The 22,101-nt window shown below is 38.2% G+C and overlaps 1 protein-coding gene across 1 annotated transcript in view; it reads right to left on the bottom strand.

Moving 5' to 3' along the window:
• Nucleotides 1–6,084: 6,084 nt before the first annotated feature.
• The window catches only part of DOCK1 (dedicator of cytokinesis 1), a 142,967-nt gene continuing 126,950 nt past the window's right edge, over nucleotides 6,085–22,101 (bottom strand). The window contains exons 44-52 of the mRNA XM_053451222.1: nucleotides 21,560–21,646; nucleotides 20,797–20,973; nucleotides 20,337–20,420; nucleotides 19,549–19,686; nucleotides 16,489–16,634; nucleotides 13,937–14,135; nucleotides 12,894–13,041; nucleotides 11,020–11,165; nucleotides 6,085–6,869 (exon numbers count right to left, since the gene is read on the bottom strand). Coding sequence (XP_053307197.1) covers nucleotides 6,774–6,869; nucleotides 11,020–11,165; nucleotides 12,894–13,041; nucleotides 13,937–14,135; nucleotides 16,489–16,634; nucleotides 19,549–19,686; nucleotides 20,337–20,420; nucleotides 20,797–20,973; nucleotides 21,560–21,646 — 1,221 coding nt within the window. The 3' untranslated portion in view covers nucleotides 6,085–6,773. The remainder of the gene's footprint in view (nucleotides 6,870–11,019; nucleotides 11,166–12,893; nucleotides 13,042–13,936; nucleotides 14,136–16,488; nucleotides 16,635–19,548; nucleotides 19,687–20,336; nucleotides 20,421–20,796; nucleotides 20,974–21,559; nucleotides 21,647–22,101) is intronic.

Genomic DNA, 22,101 nt, shown 5'->3' on the forward strand with positions numbered 1-22,101 from the left:
TTTGGAAACAGTTCTAGACACTTTACAGATTGATTGCTTCCTCAATGAGTCGCTCAAACCTGTCCCCATCATCTTCCAGTCTAACATCAGAAACTGGATAGTTTATATAGCACATTTATAAACAGTTTTTGTACACACAACTCAATAAGATCATCAGAGTTGGTGGTCAAAGTGGACAGAGCTTCTGCCGTCTCTCTCTCTCTGTGTGCCTTTGTGTTTTGTTCACAATATGTGGAAATATGGAGTCTCAGGTATGTCTTACTTACTTCATAAGGAAGCTAACCCAGCAAATAAGATATTACCTCCCATGATCCTAGAATTTCTGTTGCATATCAGTTCATGGTTCCCCAAAAGATTATTTCTTTGAAAATGTAAGAAACTTTAATTACAGTTATTTTAGACTTCTATATTCAGATTATTATTGCAGAAATTGAAATGTATATTACAAATATAATAAAAAGATTATTTCTTAGTATTATCAATCCCTTAGGAACATGGGATCTATTCTACCGTATGAAGAAAAGCAATGTTTACGTACATAGTAATAACTTATTATGTAAAAATGTAGCACGTTAAATCTGCCGCTAACACTTCATAAGCTTCCTTGCGGATATAGGTTTATATTGAAAGGGTTTTTTCTCCTACTCCTGATGCAGCCTTTTTTCTCGAACCTGTTGGGAAATCTTGCTCTCGTTGATCAAAGCTAGATTCATCTTTTCAGGTCTGTTTGAATGTTTTTCCAGTTTTTCTTCAGGGACACAATATGTTAGGTACTATTCACTTATTTTTCTAAATACCCCAAATATTAGTTTTCTGCATATGTATTAAAGAATTGCTCTTAAAAATTCTTAAACAATTTGTATTTAGCAAAATGCATTGAGGTCCATGAAAAATGGCATGAGACATTGGTGAGTGGGGTAGATGCAGAATATGTCCGAAAGTAAGTATAGAGGTACAGGGCTGGACCAGGGACTTTAAGGACAGTAGCCCCCCTATGACATAAGTGCAGTTGGTGTTTCGATATACGTAGACACTACTTTTTTATGTTCACGTAGTGTGCAGCCGGACATATGAAGCTGCTGGCTGCACATTACAGCACCTGGGTGAGCACCGTGGCGCTGTCAGCCACTGGTTCACCAGGCACTTGCCCGACGTACCAAAAGACCAGTCCAGACCATCTCTTTGCAGTCATAGAAGAAAAAAAAAAATAAAAATAGAAAAAAAATATTCTAGCACTCAAGGAGAAAATGTTATTGCTTTTTTACTTATTTTTAAAGATATTGCAACACAGACTCATCGTGGAATTAAAATAAACATTTCAATTAATTGAATTAAATGTTACTTTAGGGTCCAGGCTTAATCCGGACACGAGAACCAGATGAGATATGGTTGTTGCTCAAAGAACAATTTTTAAGAAATCCCGCTTTCCACAATGCTTTAAGAACCTCACCAAACCTCTTTTACTGCACATTGCAAAAGTATAACTATCAGAAATTCCTTCTGTGTAATCATGAATGGCAACCGAAAACTAGTTAATCCTAGGGCATCGCAGAAAAAGTAATTGATGTCTTTTTAACCTCGGACTGTCAAAAGGAATTGATAATAACAGAATCTGACAAGGCTTTAGTTAAAGGAGAAATTGTAAAATTGATCCATTTCAGTAAATCATTATAAATATAATTACCTATTTCAGAGGTTTTGTTTTTTCTAATGCTTCTCAATAAGCTTAAATTTATCCAAAGAAGTTGATGGAGCATCTGACATCGAGAAGTAAACAAGGTTACTTCAATGAGAAAGTACTCCGCTACTTACAGAGTTGAGGGGGCATATATATATATATATATATATATATGTACTAAAATTATGCACAAAAAAGACAAAAGAGTGAATACAATTCGAGATGAATGGATATAATTAGAGGCATTTGTAATATGATCACGTTATTTGTTGCAGTCTCAAGGCTATAGAGTGCACAATAAAATCTGCAATGAAGCCGTGCGCACAAAGAAGGAGCAGTGAAACAGGGGTAACAGGAGCACTCCTGGATAGAGAGGTATGGAATGCCTGGATTCATTGTACTGATGAAGTTCCTGCACCGTCAGCAGCTGTGTAAGTAAGCAGAAGTTCAATAGGGAATTTGAGACCAATGGAAGAGGGTCAAAATTAGCTCAGAGTTATAGTGTTTAGGTTAAGGATAGTAGTTTACTGGTTAAATGATCCTAATTAAATTAACTAATTAATGAAATTAAAACTTTAGAGAGTCTTAGACGCTGTGAGAAATGGCAGGCTGAGGCTCATCAAGCCTTGTAGAGAAAAATCTAATTCTGTGAAATGCTCAGATGCAGCCCAGCGGTGTCACATAAAGCAGTCACAGTGAAATGAACAGATCCCCTGCCTGCTCTGCTCTTATATAGGCTCTCTTCATTATTAGTCTGCTTTTTCTTTCTTTGAAAGATGCAACAAAGCCATTGGACAAGCCCTCAGCATGATGTGTCAGGATTGAGCCAACTGGACAAACGAAAATTGGCTCACTCAATGTCCCTCCTTTTAGTGCAGGCAAAATGTCGAGATTCTACTCTCTTCTCAGTGTAGTTAAAATGATGGCTACAGGGACGGAACAAATGAACAAAGATTTTGCTTGTTTCTCATTATATCCTCTCTTTCTCACTGTCTCTCTCATTTCTCTTTAGCTCTTGCCTTTCTTACTAGCATCTACCACTGCTTTCTCCCCCAATGTCTTCCCTTTCTCCCTATGCCCTTCTTATTCTCATCTCTTGCACCCCCCTTCTCCCCACTTTTTAACCTTTCTCCCTCAACTTTCTTCTTCTCTAAGTCCTGTGCAACAGGCTGTGGTAGGAGCATGAGGTCTATTCCTTCAGAACTCTCTCGCTGAGTGCCGGCATATGACAGGAACACATACAGGAATGCACTGGGGTCACGTTACATTGCGTTACATCACATGACCTCTGCAATGAAACTGCTGCTCATAGTGTATGTGTTGGTGTACGTTGTTGGATAGTGTTCGCATGTATGTGTGTGTATTGTGTTGTGCGTGTTACTGTATTGCATTTGCATGAGTTTTTATATATCCGCATGTAATGTTAGCGTGTCTTTATTGGTGTGTATGGCTAGCATGTCTGTGGATGAGTGTATGGTGTTACCATGGTTAAGTTACTGTAATGTGTTAATGTTGTGAGCATATGATTTTAGTGTGTGTCTGTTATGGTATGGTGTTAACATGAGCATATGTGTGTTTGTATTTAGTGCTAGCATGTGTGTGTTATCGTGAGTTTTTGAGTCAGTCTATGGTGGTCAGGGGTGAACCCAGGGTTAGCGGTGCCTGGAAGGGGGAGAGGAGGAGCGGGAGAAAGACTGTGTGTGTAAGTGTACAGTGGTACAGTGGGTGTTAAAGGAGTTCACCTGTTACTATGTATGCGGGTTAGTTATGGGGGGGGTCTTATAAATACATAAATACTGCATGCAGATGCCACTAACCCTAGGCTTGCCCCTCTTCTCATAAGGTGCTTATGGGAGAATCTTAAGGAGAAGCAATGGGTGAAGCAATGGATGGGATAGCGGGAAGGCCATGGGTGGGCTGATGGGAGGGGCATGGGGGCCAAGGTATTAAGCATGTACTGGGCCCCAAGATTTTTGATGGGGCAGCCATTTGATTTTAGACCAATAATTAAAACAGATGGCAAGATAATGTTTCTTTACGCACCTACGGATATTTAGTTGTGGATGGGGTTTAAATACCTTCAGCAGGCCTCTATCAAAGGATTGTGTCATAAATGCTGAACGCATTGTTCGTGATTAAAATCACAGTATGTTATCCACATAATATGGTGTTGAATAACTCTGTCACATTCCAAAAGGCATTGTGGAAAGGATATTTTACTTCCATTAAGGTATCTGAGCTTTGCTGTCAGTTAGTTCCATACTGGAGGTCAGGCTGCTCCTTGTGTTTGCATTATACTTCCTACACAAAAGGCAGCAATTCCTCATGCTTGATTGTCCTGCTTAGATTAAAAATCTGTTCATCTTGGAGTTCTTTTCATATAGCGAGATAGAGGTAAAGCATATTTTGGAATTAAGTTAAAGAAATGTAATATTAACTATGATACTTTTCTCAGACAAGGGATAGCTTTAACCCTTTAATGTTTTATTGCATTATTGTAATGAATAAATATTAATGAGTGCAAGATTATCTCTTACGACACCAGACAATACTTGCCCTTGTGGGTTTACCCCGGCGAAACAAATTACATAATCTCTGAAATTTCATTAAGCTTTGTTTGCCACGCTTGCCATTACAACTCGTTTTAGTAGTTAAAGTCGGTAAAGTAGAAAGGGACTATGTGTAGGAGAGTACATATCAATGACTGGTAAGAGTAGCCAAAAGAAGGGATTGTTGATTATGGCTGTGATTGGTTGGTCCAACAACCTGTGAGTTTTTTTCATTTTTTCACTCTGACCAATCAGCATTTACAAGGGAAAAAGCACAAGTATAGACACATATGTGTGCCAATGCCACTTTAACTTGTCGGTAGAAGCCACAGACTGATGGGAGTTGGAGTGTGAGGCAGTTGGTTCGATTCAGCTGAGATTGAAGTTCATCTATCTACCATACTGCAAGTGTTAAGGCACGTAGTGTAGTTCAGATCATTTACCGGGGTGGGGTGGTTTCGAGCAGCTCTTCAACTATAGTTCATTTGATTGCTTTACTGGGACTGTGGCAGAACTTTTTTATGTAATAATTGATGTATTTACTTTGGGCTGTTTTTTTATGAAAAAATTAAGTTGCGCCTTAATACACATATACTACCAGCAAAACCTCTAGAGTTTGTGGACAACGCAAAACAATAAATCATTAATATTTGTGACAAATTAGGCAGGGTAGGGACTGTGCAGTGTACACCGTGTGTTTTAGTTCTTGAAATACTGTTCCTGAATACTTTTACACTACCAGCAAAACCTCTTATTTTTGGAAAACAGAAATAATATTGATGGCACTTTTATTCAGTTTTTACCAGTGACTACAATAAATTTGGAAGTGTCTGTGCCACCAAGTGATTCGAGATCTTGTAGGTTAAGCAGAGACAGATGTGTACAAAAAAGTAGTCAGATGACACCCACTACACCAGTCCCAAGTAGGATGAAGCCTTCTTGCCAGAGTGAGAAATACAACCAGCCACATACAGTAGCAGCAGCAGCAGCACTAGCGAACATCCGGGCTGTAGTAGCGGTAAATTACCAAGCACTCACAGAGGGGTCGTCTTCTGGTACCTTGGTGGGAACAAAGGCAAATATTACATTTAAGCTGTTCTATGGTAAAGGACAGAGGGGAAAACCCCTTGTGCACTTCCACAGCAATTCCTTTTGCGGAAGTGCACCAGTAGGCCTGGTAGAAGAAACGGCTGAAGAAAAGCGGACAAAGAAGATAGAAGAAGTTGCGGGAAAGGAGATAGGGATGTAGAATTGTTCGGCATTGAAGGTAGGGAGACATTGAGAGAAAAAGTGTGTGAGAGCATGAGTAAAAGTGAGTGTGAGGAGCATGAGTAAAAGTGAGTATGAGTGAAAGTGAAAAAAAAATGAAATGCAAATGAAAATTCTGAGCCGTTTCGTTTTTGTTGGGGACCCTCCTTGTTTTCGGACATTTGTACGAATTTGATAATTCCATTAAAATTCACAAATCTATTTCCTACAGAAAGAACAACATGTATGATTTCTTTTTTGTGCAACTGGTATCATACATTTTATTTTCAACAATTAACGGTTTAAATGGCAAATTTAAAAATAATGTTTGGAGATCACCATTTAAAAATGATCTTCCATGTGCTTTTGTGAATAATTCTGTATTTGACGTCACGTACACATTTGTCTGTAGATGCAACTGATGTAGCACAGCTCAGAAGAAGAGCATGTATATGTGTGTAAGTGTGTGTTATAAAAGCAATGCTTTTGTCACCCAAAACGCAAAGGCCACAATAGAAACCCTATTAACGGGGCTCTTTGGTGCAGCTTAAGAGAGGGCAAAACACAGACCTGCTCTGTTATCAGAAACATAGACTTGGTAACGAAAGGTTTTCAACATAATGTAAGTTTATTGAAGTTCATTTTCCTCATTTCAAAACGATGTTAACATCTCCATTTATTTTGAACATTTTTTTTATATTTTTAGTCTGTTTTATATATAACAAAATCTACAGGGTGATTATAAAACATACTGGCAGAGCTTACAAATGCTGCAGAAATCCCATCATTTTTGAAGAAAGAAATCTACATGTGGTTATATTTTAAAGTTGGCAGAGTACAACATTGTTGAAAAAAAAAATTAACTTCATGTTTTAAGCAGTTAACACAAAATGCACGTGGGTGTAAGTAGAAGGAAAGTTCTGTTAAGATAAAAGCAAGAAAGATAAAAAATTAAAACGACCTAAAATTAAAGAAAAAAAGAAAAAAATCATATATACAAATTTCTGTACAGGACGATATAGGAAAGAAAAACATTAAGTAATGGAACAACTTTCAACATTATGTTATTTTTTTTCCTTTTCCTTGTCTTGTTTGTATCAGTAACTGATGATTTTGTTAGTACTATCCTACATAAATTAGTATCCATAACTCAGTAGCTCATAATGCATTCTTTTTACATTTTTATTTTATCTCGGTTCATTGATTGCACACAATGTAAGACACTGCTGGGCCCAAATGAGGTAAACTCTGCATCTTTAACCAATTTCATCTTTAAATTTGGCGCAGGGTGCGATCCTTTAGTGCAAACCTCCGGTATCCATGGATGTCTGTTTTCTCGTGGTCTTTGGAGGTGGTGGTGGGGGTGTCTTGCTCGGAAGAGGAGGTGGAAGATGCTGAAAAAGTATTAAACAGTTACTTAATATGTTAACCTGGGAAGCTATATACTTTGTAGTGTTCTTATGTATAAAATAACAGGCATTTCCCACCATTATATTCCCACACCCGCATTTCTGCTCTGAATTTAAGCCCAATCATCTTTTTCTTTTTGGAAACATGAACGTATGCCCTGTTTATGAAACACTAACTTTTCCTGTACCAAAGTCGTGAAGCAAAAATTGAAAAGTGATCTTATTACTATAGCAACCAGTGTTGAATGGACAAACCTGAAAACTTAAGCTACCTGGAGCTCTCCCACTTCCAAGGGGGAGACTTTGTTAAGAGAAGGTCTATCTGCTCAAAGTGTGTGATTGGCCATAGTGGGTACGAGAGGGGTCGGCACCAATATTGCTCAGGGTGAAAATTTAAAGGGGTCTGTGGAGGACAATTTAATGATGACCTATGAACCTTCACAACCCTTGCCACGGACACTGGACACTTGTACAGACACTTTGCCTACTCCGGGAAGGCACTAGCTATGGACAGTGGCAGGGCTAACCACATAGCATTAAATCCAAATAAAGAGGAGAGCGAAGCAGCAATTCACCCGGAGACTCTGGGCCAACCCCGGAGAGATCCCAGGTATGTGAATGAACCATTTCATTGATTGCTAGGACAAGACCATGTTTCAAACTCTGCACCAGACACTTTGCACCCCGATGCGTTAACAGGTTGGGATCATACCAGACAAAGTCATGGTCTAGAAGAACCTAAATGGTGAGCAAAGCAGGGTACAGGCAATTATTATTTTACAGAATATAAATATTAATGAGATCTTTGCGTGCTTTACCATGAAATATTTCAAGGCATACCTCTTGGTCTGCTACAGGTCGATATACAAAACAAATGGGCTTCTTACTTAAATAATAAAGGGCTTTCTCACCCCTTATTCTTTCTTACTTATAAACGACCATGCATACCATTAACACAGGTTAAATAGCAAACTGTGAATGCCTAGTTATTTTACTGATGAGGATGCCATGCCCAAAGTATTATACTGTGATGTTACATTAATTTCCAGCACCTGTAACTGTGAAGGTACGCATGTTACTTTTACTTTGATAAAATAATAATAAAAAAGCCTGTTACTATACATGATTTTTCTTGATACACTAACTGTCTTTAAGGAAAAATGACTGAATGTGGAGCACTTGCATTTATAACCAGTTTTTATGTATGGTAATGAATCTTGTCATCTGGGAAGTATTTTTAGTTGATATGCATGCATTCTTTTACATTCTCATTAACTTTCAAGTAGGATTTTTGACTGGCAGGATTACTGGGGTTATTTTTAAGCTTAGGGTGGCAACCATTTGGAAAATGAATGATTCCTTAACCATGAGATGATTGGCAGTGATAATGACACAATTGAGTAACTTATTGTTTGCAGAATTCCTTTTCCAAAACCTATGTACCCGCTAGTGGGTCCCAAGGGGTGGAAATCGGTTACTGAATCAGGGAGTGTTTAGGAGTTCGAGAATAGCTCCCAACATTTCAGATGGCCAAGGGGGGACACTTTTGTATCAGCGGGTGCTGTTTAGGGGTGACAGCTTTACCTATATTTTATGTGAAATAAACATACTTCCCCTGAACTACCTCACAATTTGTAAATTTCATTTGCAAAAAGCATCAATCTTACTGCAGTCAGAGAAACATGCAAACACTGACCCAGATTGCAAAATGTATTCTAAAAGCAGGATTTACAGTATATTATTTAATGTATATTAAATTAAGCTGCAAGGGTAATACCAGTGCTTTAACATCAAGATCTAAAGCATTTTCTGGTTTGTAGATTCAGTGCGCCACACTGGGACAGCCTCTCCCCATTCCTCCAATCAGGGGAGGGTTGTGTGCAGAGGTCCCGCCCTTTTGATGAAGTCTCCAGGAGACCTGGTTAATGGAGTGAGAATGTAGGGAGACATATTGTTGTATATGTCAAGAAGACAGGAGAAACAACTGCACTTCCAGGAGACTTCCATGGGACCTCTGCATATTACAGGGTAGGTCTTTCATAATGCGTAGAACCCTCAACATTTCAGGTATTCAAATCAGGACACATGTTTCTTGGGGTAGTGTCTAGAGGCAGTATGGAACAGGGTCGGAAGCAAATATGGGCGAGTGAGAGACAGGAGTGTTTAAGGTTAGAGGTGATACCCACCTGCCCACCTTACTCAAAACAAGCCACCTCATGGTGCTCAGGGGCAGGTCATCACAAGGTAGCCACATGGGAGATGCAAAGATGTGTGCTTCAACAGCACAGACCTCCATTCATTGTACAGCTCTCCGGGGTCGGTCAGGGGAGATCAGAGATTCACCCCAACTGGCCGATGATTGTCACTGCTGCAAAAGCGGGACAGTGGGGCAGCTGCCCGGGACAGCGGGACAGTGGGGCAGCTGCCCGGGACAGCAGGACAGTGCCTGACAATCAGGACTGTCCTGTAAAACTGGGATATTTGGGACGTATGTTGAAGGCTCTGAGTGGTAATATTTTAACAAAATTAGATAGCTCAACTTTTTTTATATAATTAAAGGAGCTTTAAAGAACTACTTTAAAAAACAAAAACGAAGAAGTCAGCAGAGGCAGGTTGGACAAAGGCAGATGTAATGCCCCACGTAGTATTTGTCTAGGATTGTTGCAGGACTATTTTCCTTTTAGACATGTCTGCCAGTTCATATTAGAACCTATTCTAAGCAGATTCACTGACTCGCACACACCTCAGGGGAGATGGGAACCTTATGTAAATGGCACATCTGTAACACAGCAACAATCTGTTCTTGCAATTTTATTTTTGATCTCACTCTATTTGTCTGACAAAAACACAGATAAATCCCACTATATACAAGCATCAGCAGGGTGCTAAAAGGAAGGACGGGAAGGAAGCTATGAGTCTCCAGACTACTACTTAATCATCGTTTAATCAAAAAAATGTGAATATTTTACGTGATGTGTTGGGTACTTTTATATGGCCACATGTTGAGCTTTCAGGGTGACTTTACATGCACTATATAGAAAATGACTGGGGTCTCATCCTTTAGCATGATTGGAAAGATACTAAAGGAAATACAACTAAAATGATCACATAACAGCACCAAGTCCTGTTACAATCAGTAAGAAGGAGCAGCAGCAGAACCAAAGGAAAAGTTCCACCTTAAGTCAGACACACGTGTCTAGTCACCAAACCTTGATTCTCCAGCTCGGCCCTTCCTCAGAGGAAAGCGTCAGGGGCAGCTTTTCATAATGTGTGGTTACTGTAGCTACATGAAATGATGGCAGTAAGCAAAATTATACTTTGCATTTTAATTTACCCATCAATGTGTACATGTTTTTTTTTTTTACTATAAACCTACCAGAAAATGTAAAAAATATTATGTTTTGTTACTTTACATATTTTAGTATTTTTTTTTAAATGAATGCATTGCCACTTATCTGGGCCATTTGGTTTATGCTACATTTTAGTTGTGTACACCGTCATGTTTCTTTCTCTATGGCTGGTAACTTGTTTTATATGCAGAAATGAAATGTATCTTTGTATATTTCCTATATTTCATGTCTCTTTGTATTTTATGTTGGATGTCATGTCTAAGGACACAAAGGCAAAAATCTGAATTTTAATGAATATCATCATACATGGTTGGCAGGTGGTCGTGACATCTGCACAAACGGAACGCACTTCACTAACAAAATATATGTAAATATAGATTTAGTCCATGGCTCTGTGGAATATTTTCCTCCCACACCGTTATCACAGAGGACATTCCTCTTGAAGATGCCCTTATAAAAGTCAAATGAAGTTAAATTGACATTTTTATTCAGAAAATGGGTAGATATGTGAATTCTTAATGCTTGCTTTTTTATAGATTGTTAGCAACTGATCAGATGGCAAGACAAACACCTTGGAGAACTGCCTTGCTATGACTTCCTTTAAAGAGAAGCCTAGGATATGTCTATCCTATATATAGGATATGTCTATAACTATATTAAGAGATGAACTTAAAAAAAACATTTAATGTTACAAGCATTTACAAAATTCAACTCATTAGTTTCACATATTACAATATTTTGGCATTTCCCTTCTATATTCCCTGAACCGATATATAAGATCTTACCCGCTGGGGTGGGGGTGGAGGAGTAGAAGGGTTAATGAATTCCTGGTAGTCCATGACATTTCCGTAGTCTGCCATGTTTCCTTTGACTGGCAGAGGTGGAGGGATATCCACTGCTTCTGTCGAAGTCATGCCATTCATTTCCATACCTGCGGGTAAATAAAGTTTATGGTACTACTGGTAATAACATATAAACAGATATCACAATAAAATAAAAATATTGGGAAACATTGGAAAGCAGTGCTTAATTCATACTCAAGGATATGTTCTAGATATATTCTAGAATGGGAGTCTAGATATGAGTAGGTGGAGTCACAATTAAGTCCTTCATCTTCCACTATACTCCATATAATGCCCTTCAACCCATCATTAACAATTTCTGTTGGTTGCTATGGTAATAGTCTCAATAAATAAAAAAAATGTTGCAACATAATCACTTTTTCCACATAACCCTCTATTGTGCAAAACACCTCAAACATAAGCAGAATGGCAATGTTCTACCAAGCAGCGATTAAATCATTATCAACGTCTTAGATTATTTCACAAATATATACAAATGTTTATTGAGGTCACAGCCATACTAATTACAAAGAGTTTTAAATCCCCCTGCATTCATTAAAGGTAGAAATGTCTATTGAAAATAATCCTGTGTATGAAATCAAACATGTCCTTTGGGAAGTGTGAATACATCTATGTGGCACAAATCCACGTTGCTTGGAAAATGTGGGTTGCTGCTTTAAAATCTCTAATGTTATACATCACGTGGAAAAGGGGCACATGCGCTAGATCCCCAATTTGCATTTATACTGTATATAACTGGGTATCTATGTCAGGTGGAGTACCCCTTACCCATACCTTAAGCCTCCATTAATGCCTGATGGCCCCCAAGCTGTTGTCCTGCCCATGGTGTGCAGCAGAGGGGCTGCTGCCCCATTGGACCCGCCGGCCTAGTTTTAAGTTTTCTTGGCCCAAGCCAGAACACGCTACTTAACGTATATTCTATCAGCCGTGTTCAATAATTAAAACATAAATGTCATTGTACTATAACTGAATCCAGCATGAAACATCTGTTGAATGTGTTCTGTGTTTTGAGTTTTCATGCATTTCCATCACGTCTCCAAAGACACAGCCATGAGATACCATACAGACTTTTCTTTATATCCTATGATCCCTCAGCAAAGATTGTGTTGGCATTACAGTGAGCCTCCGAGGAAGCCGGTAATTACTAACGAAACGCGTAGGGCATTGATTTTATGATTGTGTTTGGGCACTAATCCAACACTTTAAAACCCTTGTGGAAAGCACTGTATAAAGATCTGCGTGGTTGATGCATTTGGAGTTTCTGCTCCAGATTCCGATTGGCACCCTCTGATGGCTTCTGAGGCTTCTATCCGAGAGAAACATCAATGCCTTATGTTAAACGGGTAACCTGCATACTTTATAAGCTGTTTTTGCTCTTGAGATTGCCTTTGGGATTGAATGAGTCCTTGCAGTATTTTGTTTTATAAGAAGGGTATTCATTTATTTTGCTTTTGTTTTACTTTATTACATATTATAAGTCTGGTTTACAGTATAAAGATTGTGTTGGACTCCTCTTTTTTAAAAACAAATTGTGGGACTGTAACATTCCATTGTATTTACACAGATCAGTAAATACTCGATAATTAAATTATCTACAGATCATTAATCGGAACATGGCATTTACGTTACTGCCTTATTTATTAGCTCCTCTTGAGGTCTCAGAAGCTTGTGCAAGTTTTTTTTCTCTATACCCTGAATAATCAATTAGGTTATGAATTATTCGGTTAGGTTCCGTGTTCGGCAAAGCCAACCAAATTATTCCTAAAATGGACCACCGTAGTGAAAACAAGCCTTACCTGGTAGGCTAAACACCAGCTTAGCCCTTGGAGTAATTGGAGGAGGTTGTTGCGAAGTTGCTTGACTCGGAGACACAGAAAATCGCCTGTCACTTGCAGCAGTGTTGAGAACCTGACTCTTTGGTCTCTGAGGTCTCAGAGGGCTTATCTAAAATTGAAATAATTATGGTTTGTAGCATATATTGCAGGGCTAGAGCAAGCATCTCCTTGCCTCATCCTTATATGTTGATGGTATCTAACGCAACATATTGTGCAGATTATTTGGTGGTGAAATGTTGAGGTGGACAAGGCTTGAGGTTCTAAAATTCAATGGCACAAAGAGCAACCAACGTATGGCTATTTTATTTCTTTCCTAACTGTGAAACATATTAACAAAGGGTGTTTTTGTCCGTAAACACATAAAAACCATTTTATTTCTATCAAACAGGGTCACATCTGTACAGCAATCTACTCTAGTTATTTACCAACAGCAATAGCAGAGGAAAGATATTTATTTAAAAATTATATCAGACAGCTGAGAGGTGCAGAATGAAGCATACAAGATTGTGTAAGTTAAATATCCTCCTTGCATCAAGGGTTTGGCCATAAAGTTCCAATACACCTTATCTTCTTTGATAAATGTCCATTATCATATAGTATATTTTATCTATTCTTGTCTGCCATAATTTAAAAAATTACTATTATAGCATTATTTTAAAGCAACATTCAGAATAAAAATACTTAAATCCTCAAACATGATTGGTTTGTTAGCTTTTTTAAGTTATGTACAGAGCCTAATTAAGAATTCATGGGGACTTGCTTTAGCATGAATATAGACACATTTACCGAGACCCCATGATTGCCTCTTCAAAGAAAGGGGGCCGCAATATTGGGTCTACTGGAATGAGCATGAATCCGAGATTCGGGGAAGACTCTTCCACCACTCCCTCTCCTACAGTAATCCTACAGTATATGAATCTTATGAAGCGCTCATATGCTTCTATTATGCTGTCTGTCAAACTGAAACCTCGACGTGGAGCTATTTTAGTGTGTAATATAATTACCGTTTCGGAGAGAATGACTGCTTCTGATTGTTGAATTGTTATATCTGTAGCTTTAAATTCTTTATCGAATATCTCCTGGTGCTTGCTGTTCCGTTTCTCCTTCTTTTTGTCCTTTTTCTCCTTATCTAGATCATCTCGATCCAATTTATCTTGAGACCGAGAATGCATCTTCTTTGGTAGGAGAGGTTCAAGAACAAACCTGAAAGAAATATTGCTCAATTTAATTATGTATCAACTATCAATCTATTTACCCCCACATTTGTTAGCAATTCTGTTGATGTAACGTATATATAACCTCTACAAAGACATCTAAACACCACACCGGTGACAGAATCACTTACAATTAGTTTCAATTGCTAACATACGGTACTAGCGGTCAAATAATGAATGTAGCACACTGGGTGACTCGCCATGTCAAAAGGACTCCCTTTGGTGGACACTACGGGTCACAAATGACTACTCAGGAGTGGGCAAGTACACAACTGGTACTATTATAAAATAAAATAAACTTGCCTTAAATAATGTTTCTAGTGTATAGAATACAATTTAATAAAACGTGATTATTATTTTTAATACATAGAAAGTATTTCACTGGTTAAAATATGCAGTTTGAACAGAATAAAAAAAAAGTCAATATTATTGCTGCAGGTTTAATGTTTTTTTTTAATATAATGGGGGGGCATATTTGGGGGGTTTGTCTTGCCCGTCATTGGCTATTCATTTTTCAATTTCTACCATACCGACATTGTCAATTGCACACACACACACACACATTATCGTTGTCATATTAGATCTGTTTAGTTACTATTATTAGGGAGCCCCTATATTGTAATTTAGTTAATCTATGAAGAGTCTCTGGGTGAGATAATTTAGAAAGCTTCCAGGTATGCTGATTAATACCTAAACATGATCCTCCGTACATTAAAAACATTGAGGTTTTTCTTCAATAGAGGACTGGATGAACTCCATATTAAGACACGTCAAATATATCAAAGACAAAAGCAATAAATAATTTAGATTTTCCAGCAAGGTCCAAGGATCCCTCCTTTGTAGCATTATTTGCATATAGGGCTCATGCATACTTAAAGTGGAAAAGGCTACTATTATTCCAGGAAATTCACACTGGGAATGTCAAGGGAGCGATTTACACTTAGCTTCTGTAAGCTATACTTTATAAAGGGTTCTTCATTTAAACTCATACAAACAGAGAAGATGTGTTATTTGATATATGTAAGCCAATAAAAGGGAATAGGTAATGAAAAGAGTGTCATGTGCCATTAGATTTATGGTTATTAACCTCTAGGAAATGTAATGTGGTTGTTGCATTTTATTAATCTGGGGTTCCTGTTTATTAGGATGTTGGCTGTATGCCTCTGCTTCATAAATGCGCTCTCTGATATAACGGGCAAATGTACATTTTGAGCTTCTTGGATATTTACTGGGTTTGCAAAAGAAAATGTTAACAAAGCAAAATGATATACGGTAATACGATATACACCTGGGCAGACAATTTTTCACAACGCATATTGTTAAAGGGTTTATTTAGTCGAGGCCAGTGATCATTTTATTATGTTTAGGGAACTGTACACTATGGGTAGTTAAGCCGCTATACAATGTTAAGTATCTCTTAAGAGATCTTTATTCAGGAAACCCTTGGAAATAAGCATTGCAAACCCCATCATATGCTATGCAAGGGTGCTATTATGTATAAACAAGAACACAGATGCCTGATCACAGGCTGTTTTATACATAAACTTGCATATTCCATTCGTTTGAAGACCAAATTCTTTAAGACAACATACATCCCAGGGGGCTAGTCAACTTTTACTTCTTATTACTAAATATTTATCCGTCTTGTAATAAAGCCTTACAGGAATGTGAGCCGCCTTCTTATGCTGCAAGGGATCATGATGCCAACCCACAATCACACTGCATGTTTCATGAATGTATATAAACCAATTTTAGTGACAACTTTCTATGATGATTTCTCTTCACTGCACATTAAATGTAAGATGCTTAAAGGTGTTGTTTCAAACGCGCGGTGGATGTTAACACTTATATATATGTATGAATATATAAGCAGGGCCCTCCTCTGTTTCTGTATGTCATCTTGTTATGTTATAAACTAATTGCTATGTCCTGCCAATGCTATGCCCCTTAGTACAGCGCTGCGGAATCTGATGGCATTGTATAAAACAATAAATAATAATAATATATTTGTTTTCTCTCCCAATTGTTATTAAAATGTCATGCATGTTTTCTTCTTCCTGTCCCTCCTTTCCTCCTCTTTTCAAAATGTCTCTTTTTCTCTCCCCTCTTCCAATAACTTCTTCCACTTCACCCCTAAGTATCCAAAAGCCCCTAATCCGCCACCCACAAACATCACACTATCTGGCATTGCCTCACCTGCCACACACAAACACAACACTTACATAGGTTATTCAACCGAATAATAACATTTCCTGTAATCCTTGTACTATGAGTACGATGGCCTACTAAAAAAAAGAATCACTACTACAGACTCCATACGTGATGTATGTAAGATGACCTACCCATCAGATCCTGGCCTTGAAGGAGTGCTGTCTGATGATACAGAGGACACGGATACCACCGACAGAGGTCTTGAAGATGATGGCATTGTAAATGATCTAACCATTGATCTGGGTCTGCTCCCTCTTCTTTCATCCATCGATGCAGACTACAGGAGACAAGGAAAATGTTTGACACATATATTTTATATGGTTTATTTTTATGTGGTTATGAAATGAAGGTGACATGGGTGAGCCAGAATGGGCTAAAACCCAATGTCAGTCTCATACCTCATCTGGAGAAGAGGAAAGCGAGGTGGCTAAAACTACATTTCCCCTCGAGTCTTTAGGACCTCGCACATACATGGAAGGACACTTCCTATCCAGCAGTCGAGCCCACCATGCTTCAAGAAACTGGGCCCAGTGTCTGATTTTGCTCTGGCTCAGATTGTGACACGTCACAGCCAGTGATCTACTTATAGCCCGCTTTGTGCAGCAGTTAGAAAAATGTACCATAAATTATGTGTACTATACTAAGTCGGAAAACGCATGGATCTTGATGGTGATTAAAGAATGTGTTTGATGATCAGTGGTGTATGGAGTCATGTTCACTCCCCACTAGTACTTTTATTGTAATACCTTTTGAAGACCAAGCTTACAAGAGTGCCTTTTATATAAAGAACATGTTTTTAAATTGTACATGTATCGCACAGAAACTATTATTCCAAACGGTAATGTTTTCAGTCTATAATGTCTGAAGTAGATCATTTTTTTACTGCATGAAACAAAATTAAATATATTCAGCTGCTCAACTATGCATACATTTTGTACTCTGTCAACTGCTGATTAATTTATACAGCGTAAGAAGACAGTCGCGGTAATGCTCCATCATCCTTGGCAGCCCTTAGTAAAGGGATTACTGAAACAGGAGCAAGATAACATCAGACATGGGCAAGTATTATCAGTGTTTTATAATAAAACGGATTGAAGATATCTAACAATCTCGATAGTTCTAATCTAATTGGGCCATGTATAATTCCTTGTGATTATAATACATTTCAATGAATCAAAGATATAGTAGTATGTTTTTAGAGGGTTTTTAAGATATTTTCATAATAAATCTTGACCAAGGGTGCTCTGGTAGAGGAATGCCCATCAGCTGCTAAGCCTTTCAAAACAATTCCATCCAAGCACTCTGGTCATTGATCACATCCAGTGTTACCTCCATTATTTATCTTAGCATTCCACTTCTCTCTACATAGCTTAACATTACCATCTCCCTCTTCAGAGTCCCCAAGTCTTTTATCCATGTCTTTCTCCAGTTCTAACCCCCCCCAAGAGTTCCAGTACAATTGTTGACCTACAAGAGAAGCCCCTGATCATGGGATCTCATCAGGGTCCCAGTGCCCCACAGCATCTGTCTACCTACAGAAATGCTCTTGATTTCACTTGATCTTCACAAAATCATTATTTTGAGTAGGATCAACAATCCATTTTATTTTAAGAGACCTCTCCTCAATTTATATATGTTTCTTGTGTTTTATAGCTATTTTAAGACATGGAGTGGTATGGGAACGTCAGAGAGAACAGGAGTTAATTAGCATATTTGCCACTTAAATGAATAGATTGAAATGTATGTTAAAACTCTTATTTTTTATACAACATATTTATGTTAATTTTGATTAATGTAATGATGTCATAAGTGACCTTTGCTGATTTGAAGAAAAATACTTATTCTTAATTTTCACTGCAAACTAAAGAAGCCTAGATGTGTATTAAGAATCAGATACAGTAATTACACATTATTACAATTTTATGCAGCGCTATTGTAGGATCACAAATGCAAAGCTCTTTCGGACTCTCATGCTTATTCTTACTCACAAAAACAAATGAGAAATAGATGTGTATGCAATTATTGCTAGGTCTGGGGGAAAAAAAAACTACATCAAGCCGTAGCCTAATGGCTTATTATATCAATCTAGCATGCTTCTGAGCCGATACTTCACCGTGCTCAATATGGTTGATTTTCTCCAGACTATGGAAATAAGCCTATTAATTTATGATAATGTACTAATGGTTGCCTTTCAAGACTGGAGCTGTCCAGAAGCCATTGTGTTTCCAACACAAAGCAATTGAAATACTGAGGATCCCTTTGGGAAGTGCGATCCGTGTCCTGCTCTCCCGGCACATTGATCATTCTGTTGTGTTAGCTGCCTCATTTGAAGCCCTGGCTTTACAGTATGGCTGTACATGTGACAAATTGCTACCCTTTTTCACCTTATCCACTCAGCGAGCCAAAACAAAGCACAATCTATACATTAAAGCATTGGAGAAGCTTTTTGCACTCAATGAGCTAAAGCTCAAAGAAAGACGGCATCATACAAAGTGGCAATTATTATGTTAAGAAAATACATTCATCGAGTTAACAAGCTTCATCAAGACATTCACAGAGACATTACAAACATCACATACATACAGTTGCAGCGTTTAAAATTCAGGTTCATGTGTGTTAATCCTTTCTGCGCTGGAGGGGTAAGCAATATATCGCAATTCTTGCTCACCTATTATTGATTCAATGACAAGCCGGGTCCTTTAAATCTTTTAGATTACACATTTCTAATTATTTATGTAGGACTGCAGCCTGGTAGATTTTAGACTTGATGGAAAGGTAATGACTGCTGTTGGCTTTAGATTCAAGACAAATACACCTATGATGGAATTCCTAAGGAATGGTGTTGAGGGGAAGCGGGTCTAGCTATCCATAGGGCAGGGCTAACCCCAAACAATATACAATAAATAGGACTGGAAGCAGGAGAAGCCAACACATATCCCCCCCCAATGTGCCTGGAGATCAAAGGACATTGGCAGGCTTGGTAGCCATCTGTGATTTCCTGAGCTTTGGGCCAAATCCTTTTCCCAAGTTTGCAAACTAGCAGGATGAAAACCAACCTGGTGGTAATAACCCCAGTCCCAACACAATAACCCCAGTCCCATTCTGCACAAATTACCCATTGGGCCAGTTAACTGAAAATGTAACTCCTAGTTGTCACCAGACAAGCCCTGAAGCTTAGCCTAATCACTTACCAGTGTCCTGACACCATACTGTTTCTCCACCTTCTCTTTCAATTGTTTAAAACAATCCTCCATCCTCTCGTGAAAAGGTCTTAATGCGTCTGTCACTTTTTCTCCATGAATTCGTATCCCTTCAGCCAGGAATGGTATCTTAAATAAAACAAACAAGTTAACTGAATGCTATAAGTGAAGCATTACCAATACCTCCAACTAGATTTAAACATGTTACTTGATATGTGGAACGGCCTTCCAGAAGAAGTGGTAGAGGTTAACACCATAAAGGATAGGTAATGGGAAATGTATATGGATATCCTGAATCTAAGACAAGACTTAAGGTTTAAGCCTTTAAGGACGGAAATAACAAGCAGATTAGATAGGAGTGACATGAAAATGTATGTTTCTAACAAATAAATATAATAAATGTATGCCGTGGACTAAGAGCTCCAGTTTTGCCCATTATGAAAACAGAATTTTAATGTGACAGCTCAGCCTTCATTATCGTAAATGAAATAAGCTGTATATTCACTAGAAGACATTTGAATTCTGACCCTTGGTCTTTCAAATGGCATTCCGTGATAAAAGAAAGCCAATGGGTTAACTACACATTTCACTTGTGAAATTACCAGATGACAACGTCAGACCAGAAAACGAGTTCTCTATGTGCTTCCAAGGGGCAGATAAATGCCACAGAAATGTATATGCCACGCTGATCACCGCGACTCACGTAGGCTGTCGGAAAAGAGAGCAGCGCTGTCTCTTTTGCCTTTGCCCCATGCGTGATGTGATTGAAAGAGCTTTACCTGCCATGCAATCAAATCTTTTACTTTCTCTATCTTCTCGTGGTCCTCTGGGTGCGCCTGCATGTATTTCTCGGTAAAGAAAGCCTTGAGAAAACAAACGAATAATAAAGGTTTCCTTTAGCGTATAAGAAGGAAGACAAGGTTACTGCAATTGCCACGGTTGAAGCTTTACAACCAAGGTCAAAACAGGCAATATATAATTGGGTTGAATAATTCCTATAATAATAATTACATATTATTTATAGGCTGCCAGATTATAGCACAATGAGGAGGAATACAAAATGAAAGCACAAATTTAACAACATGAACATACACACATACATAAGACATACTGGTACAGTGTGTGTATTATATATATATTTATTATAAACGCATACAAAATTTAAAGTGAATTATTTTTTCATTTCTATTAATTTTACTCTACAATTGGAAGACTTTTGCATATGTATTCCAGACATACCTTTTCATAATTGGCAAATCCTCCCATAACCGCTGGATCCACTATTCCATTTAGAAGCAAAGAGAGTGGATTTATGGGCAAATTGGGATCATTCGTGTGCTGTTGGACCATGTTATTAATGCTTTCATTTGATAACTGCATTGTTTCGATTGCATTTTCAAGAGGGCTTATTTCAACCTATAAAGGGCAAGACATTTGTCACGTCAACAAAAAGGTATATTTTCATTTCATATCATTAGCGGGTCACTTTTTATCTTTAATTACCTATTTTATTTCTAAGTTAGTATATAAAAACGTGTTCCTTTGTTTTGTAGGGGAGGCATTCTGCTTAAGTTTGGGAATACACAAAGACAAGCAAAGGGTTAACACGGCTAATCTCTTCTATGGAGTGAAGTGCTCTGGTTTGTGGCTTTTATATAGTTTCATATTGTTTTATTATGTGTTTTATGATAGTGGTCAGATTTTGATCCCCCGTATAAGATTCGGGGCTCTTGTTCAGGGGTATAGGCTCGGCTGAATGCCTGCTTCACACTTCGAGTGCCACACTACTGTGAGATTTGTGTGCCAGCCATGTTTTTAGTAAGCTAACACTAACCCCAGCCTGCTGCCACGTTCAGGCATAATTCTGTTTTTATTACATGTTTATAGAAATTGCTTTTTCACATAAAGAAGAACAAACAATATCGCTACGGCTTTCTCTCATTTCTGGGTTTTTCAATGTAGTTTCGCACAAATAACACTACATGGTTTTTTTTTTCCTTACCGTGTAAATCGATTTCACTTCAAACCATCTCAGAATTCCAGGTAGTTTGTAAGCGATTGTAAAGGTGGTCCTCTCAATCCACATATTCTATATATTAATAATATAGACATTTTATACATTTAATAATAAATACATCCTTGAGCAATCCAGTGCAGCGCATATTAGTACACCAACAGCAGGTGGCACACATGCAAGGGAGCAATGAAGAAATGCGTCTATGAAGGCACTAGGTGGACACTAGGTGCTAGGAAAAATGGGTCCCCAGGTAGCGGAACTCTTATTACTTGGGGCCAGATTTCTTGGCTATGGGATAAGTTGTAAGATAGGTTGTGCAGAATACCAAGGGAGGAAGAAAGCGCTTGGGGTGGAGAAAGACTATGAGAGAGTTGGATGAGAGTGAAGAGAGAACAGGGCAGGAGAGAAGGGGAAATAATGGGAATAGAGGAGATAAAGCGCTTTGAGTGGCAGGCAAAGTGGGAAGTTGCCCCCCCCCCAACACTATATATTATAATCAACATTCCAAATTTCCCATTAATAAGATA

This window comes from Spea bombifrons, chromosome 11 (assembly GCF_027358695.1).
Source record: "Spea bombifrons isolate aSpeBom1 chromosome 11, aSpeBom1.2.pri, whole genome shotgun sequence".
Classification (NCBI taxonomy): domain Eukaryota; kingdom Metazoa; phylum Chordata; class Amphibia; order Anura; family Pelobatidae; genus Spea; species Spea bombifrons.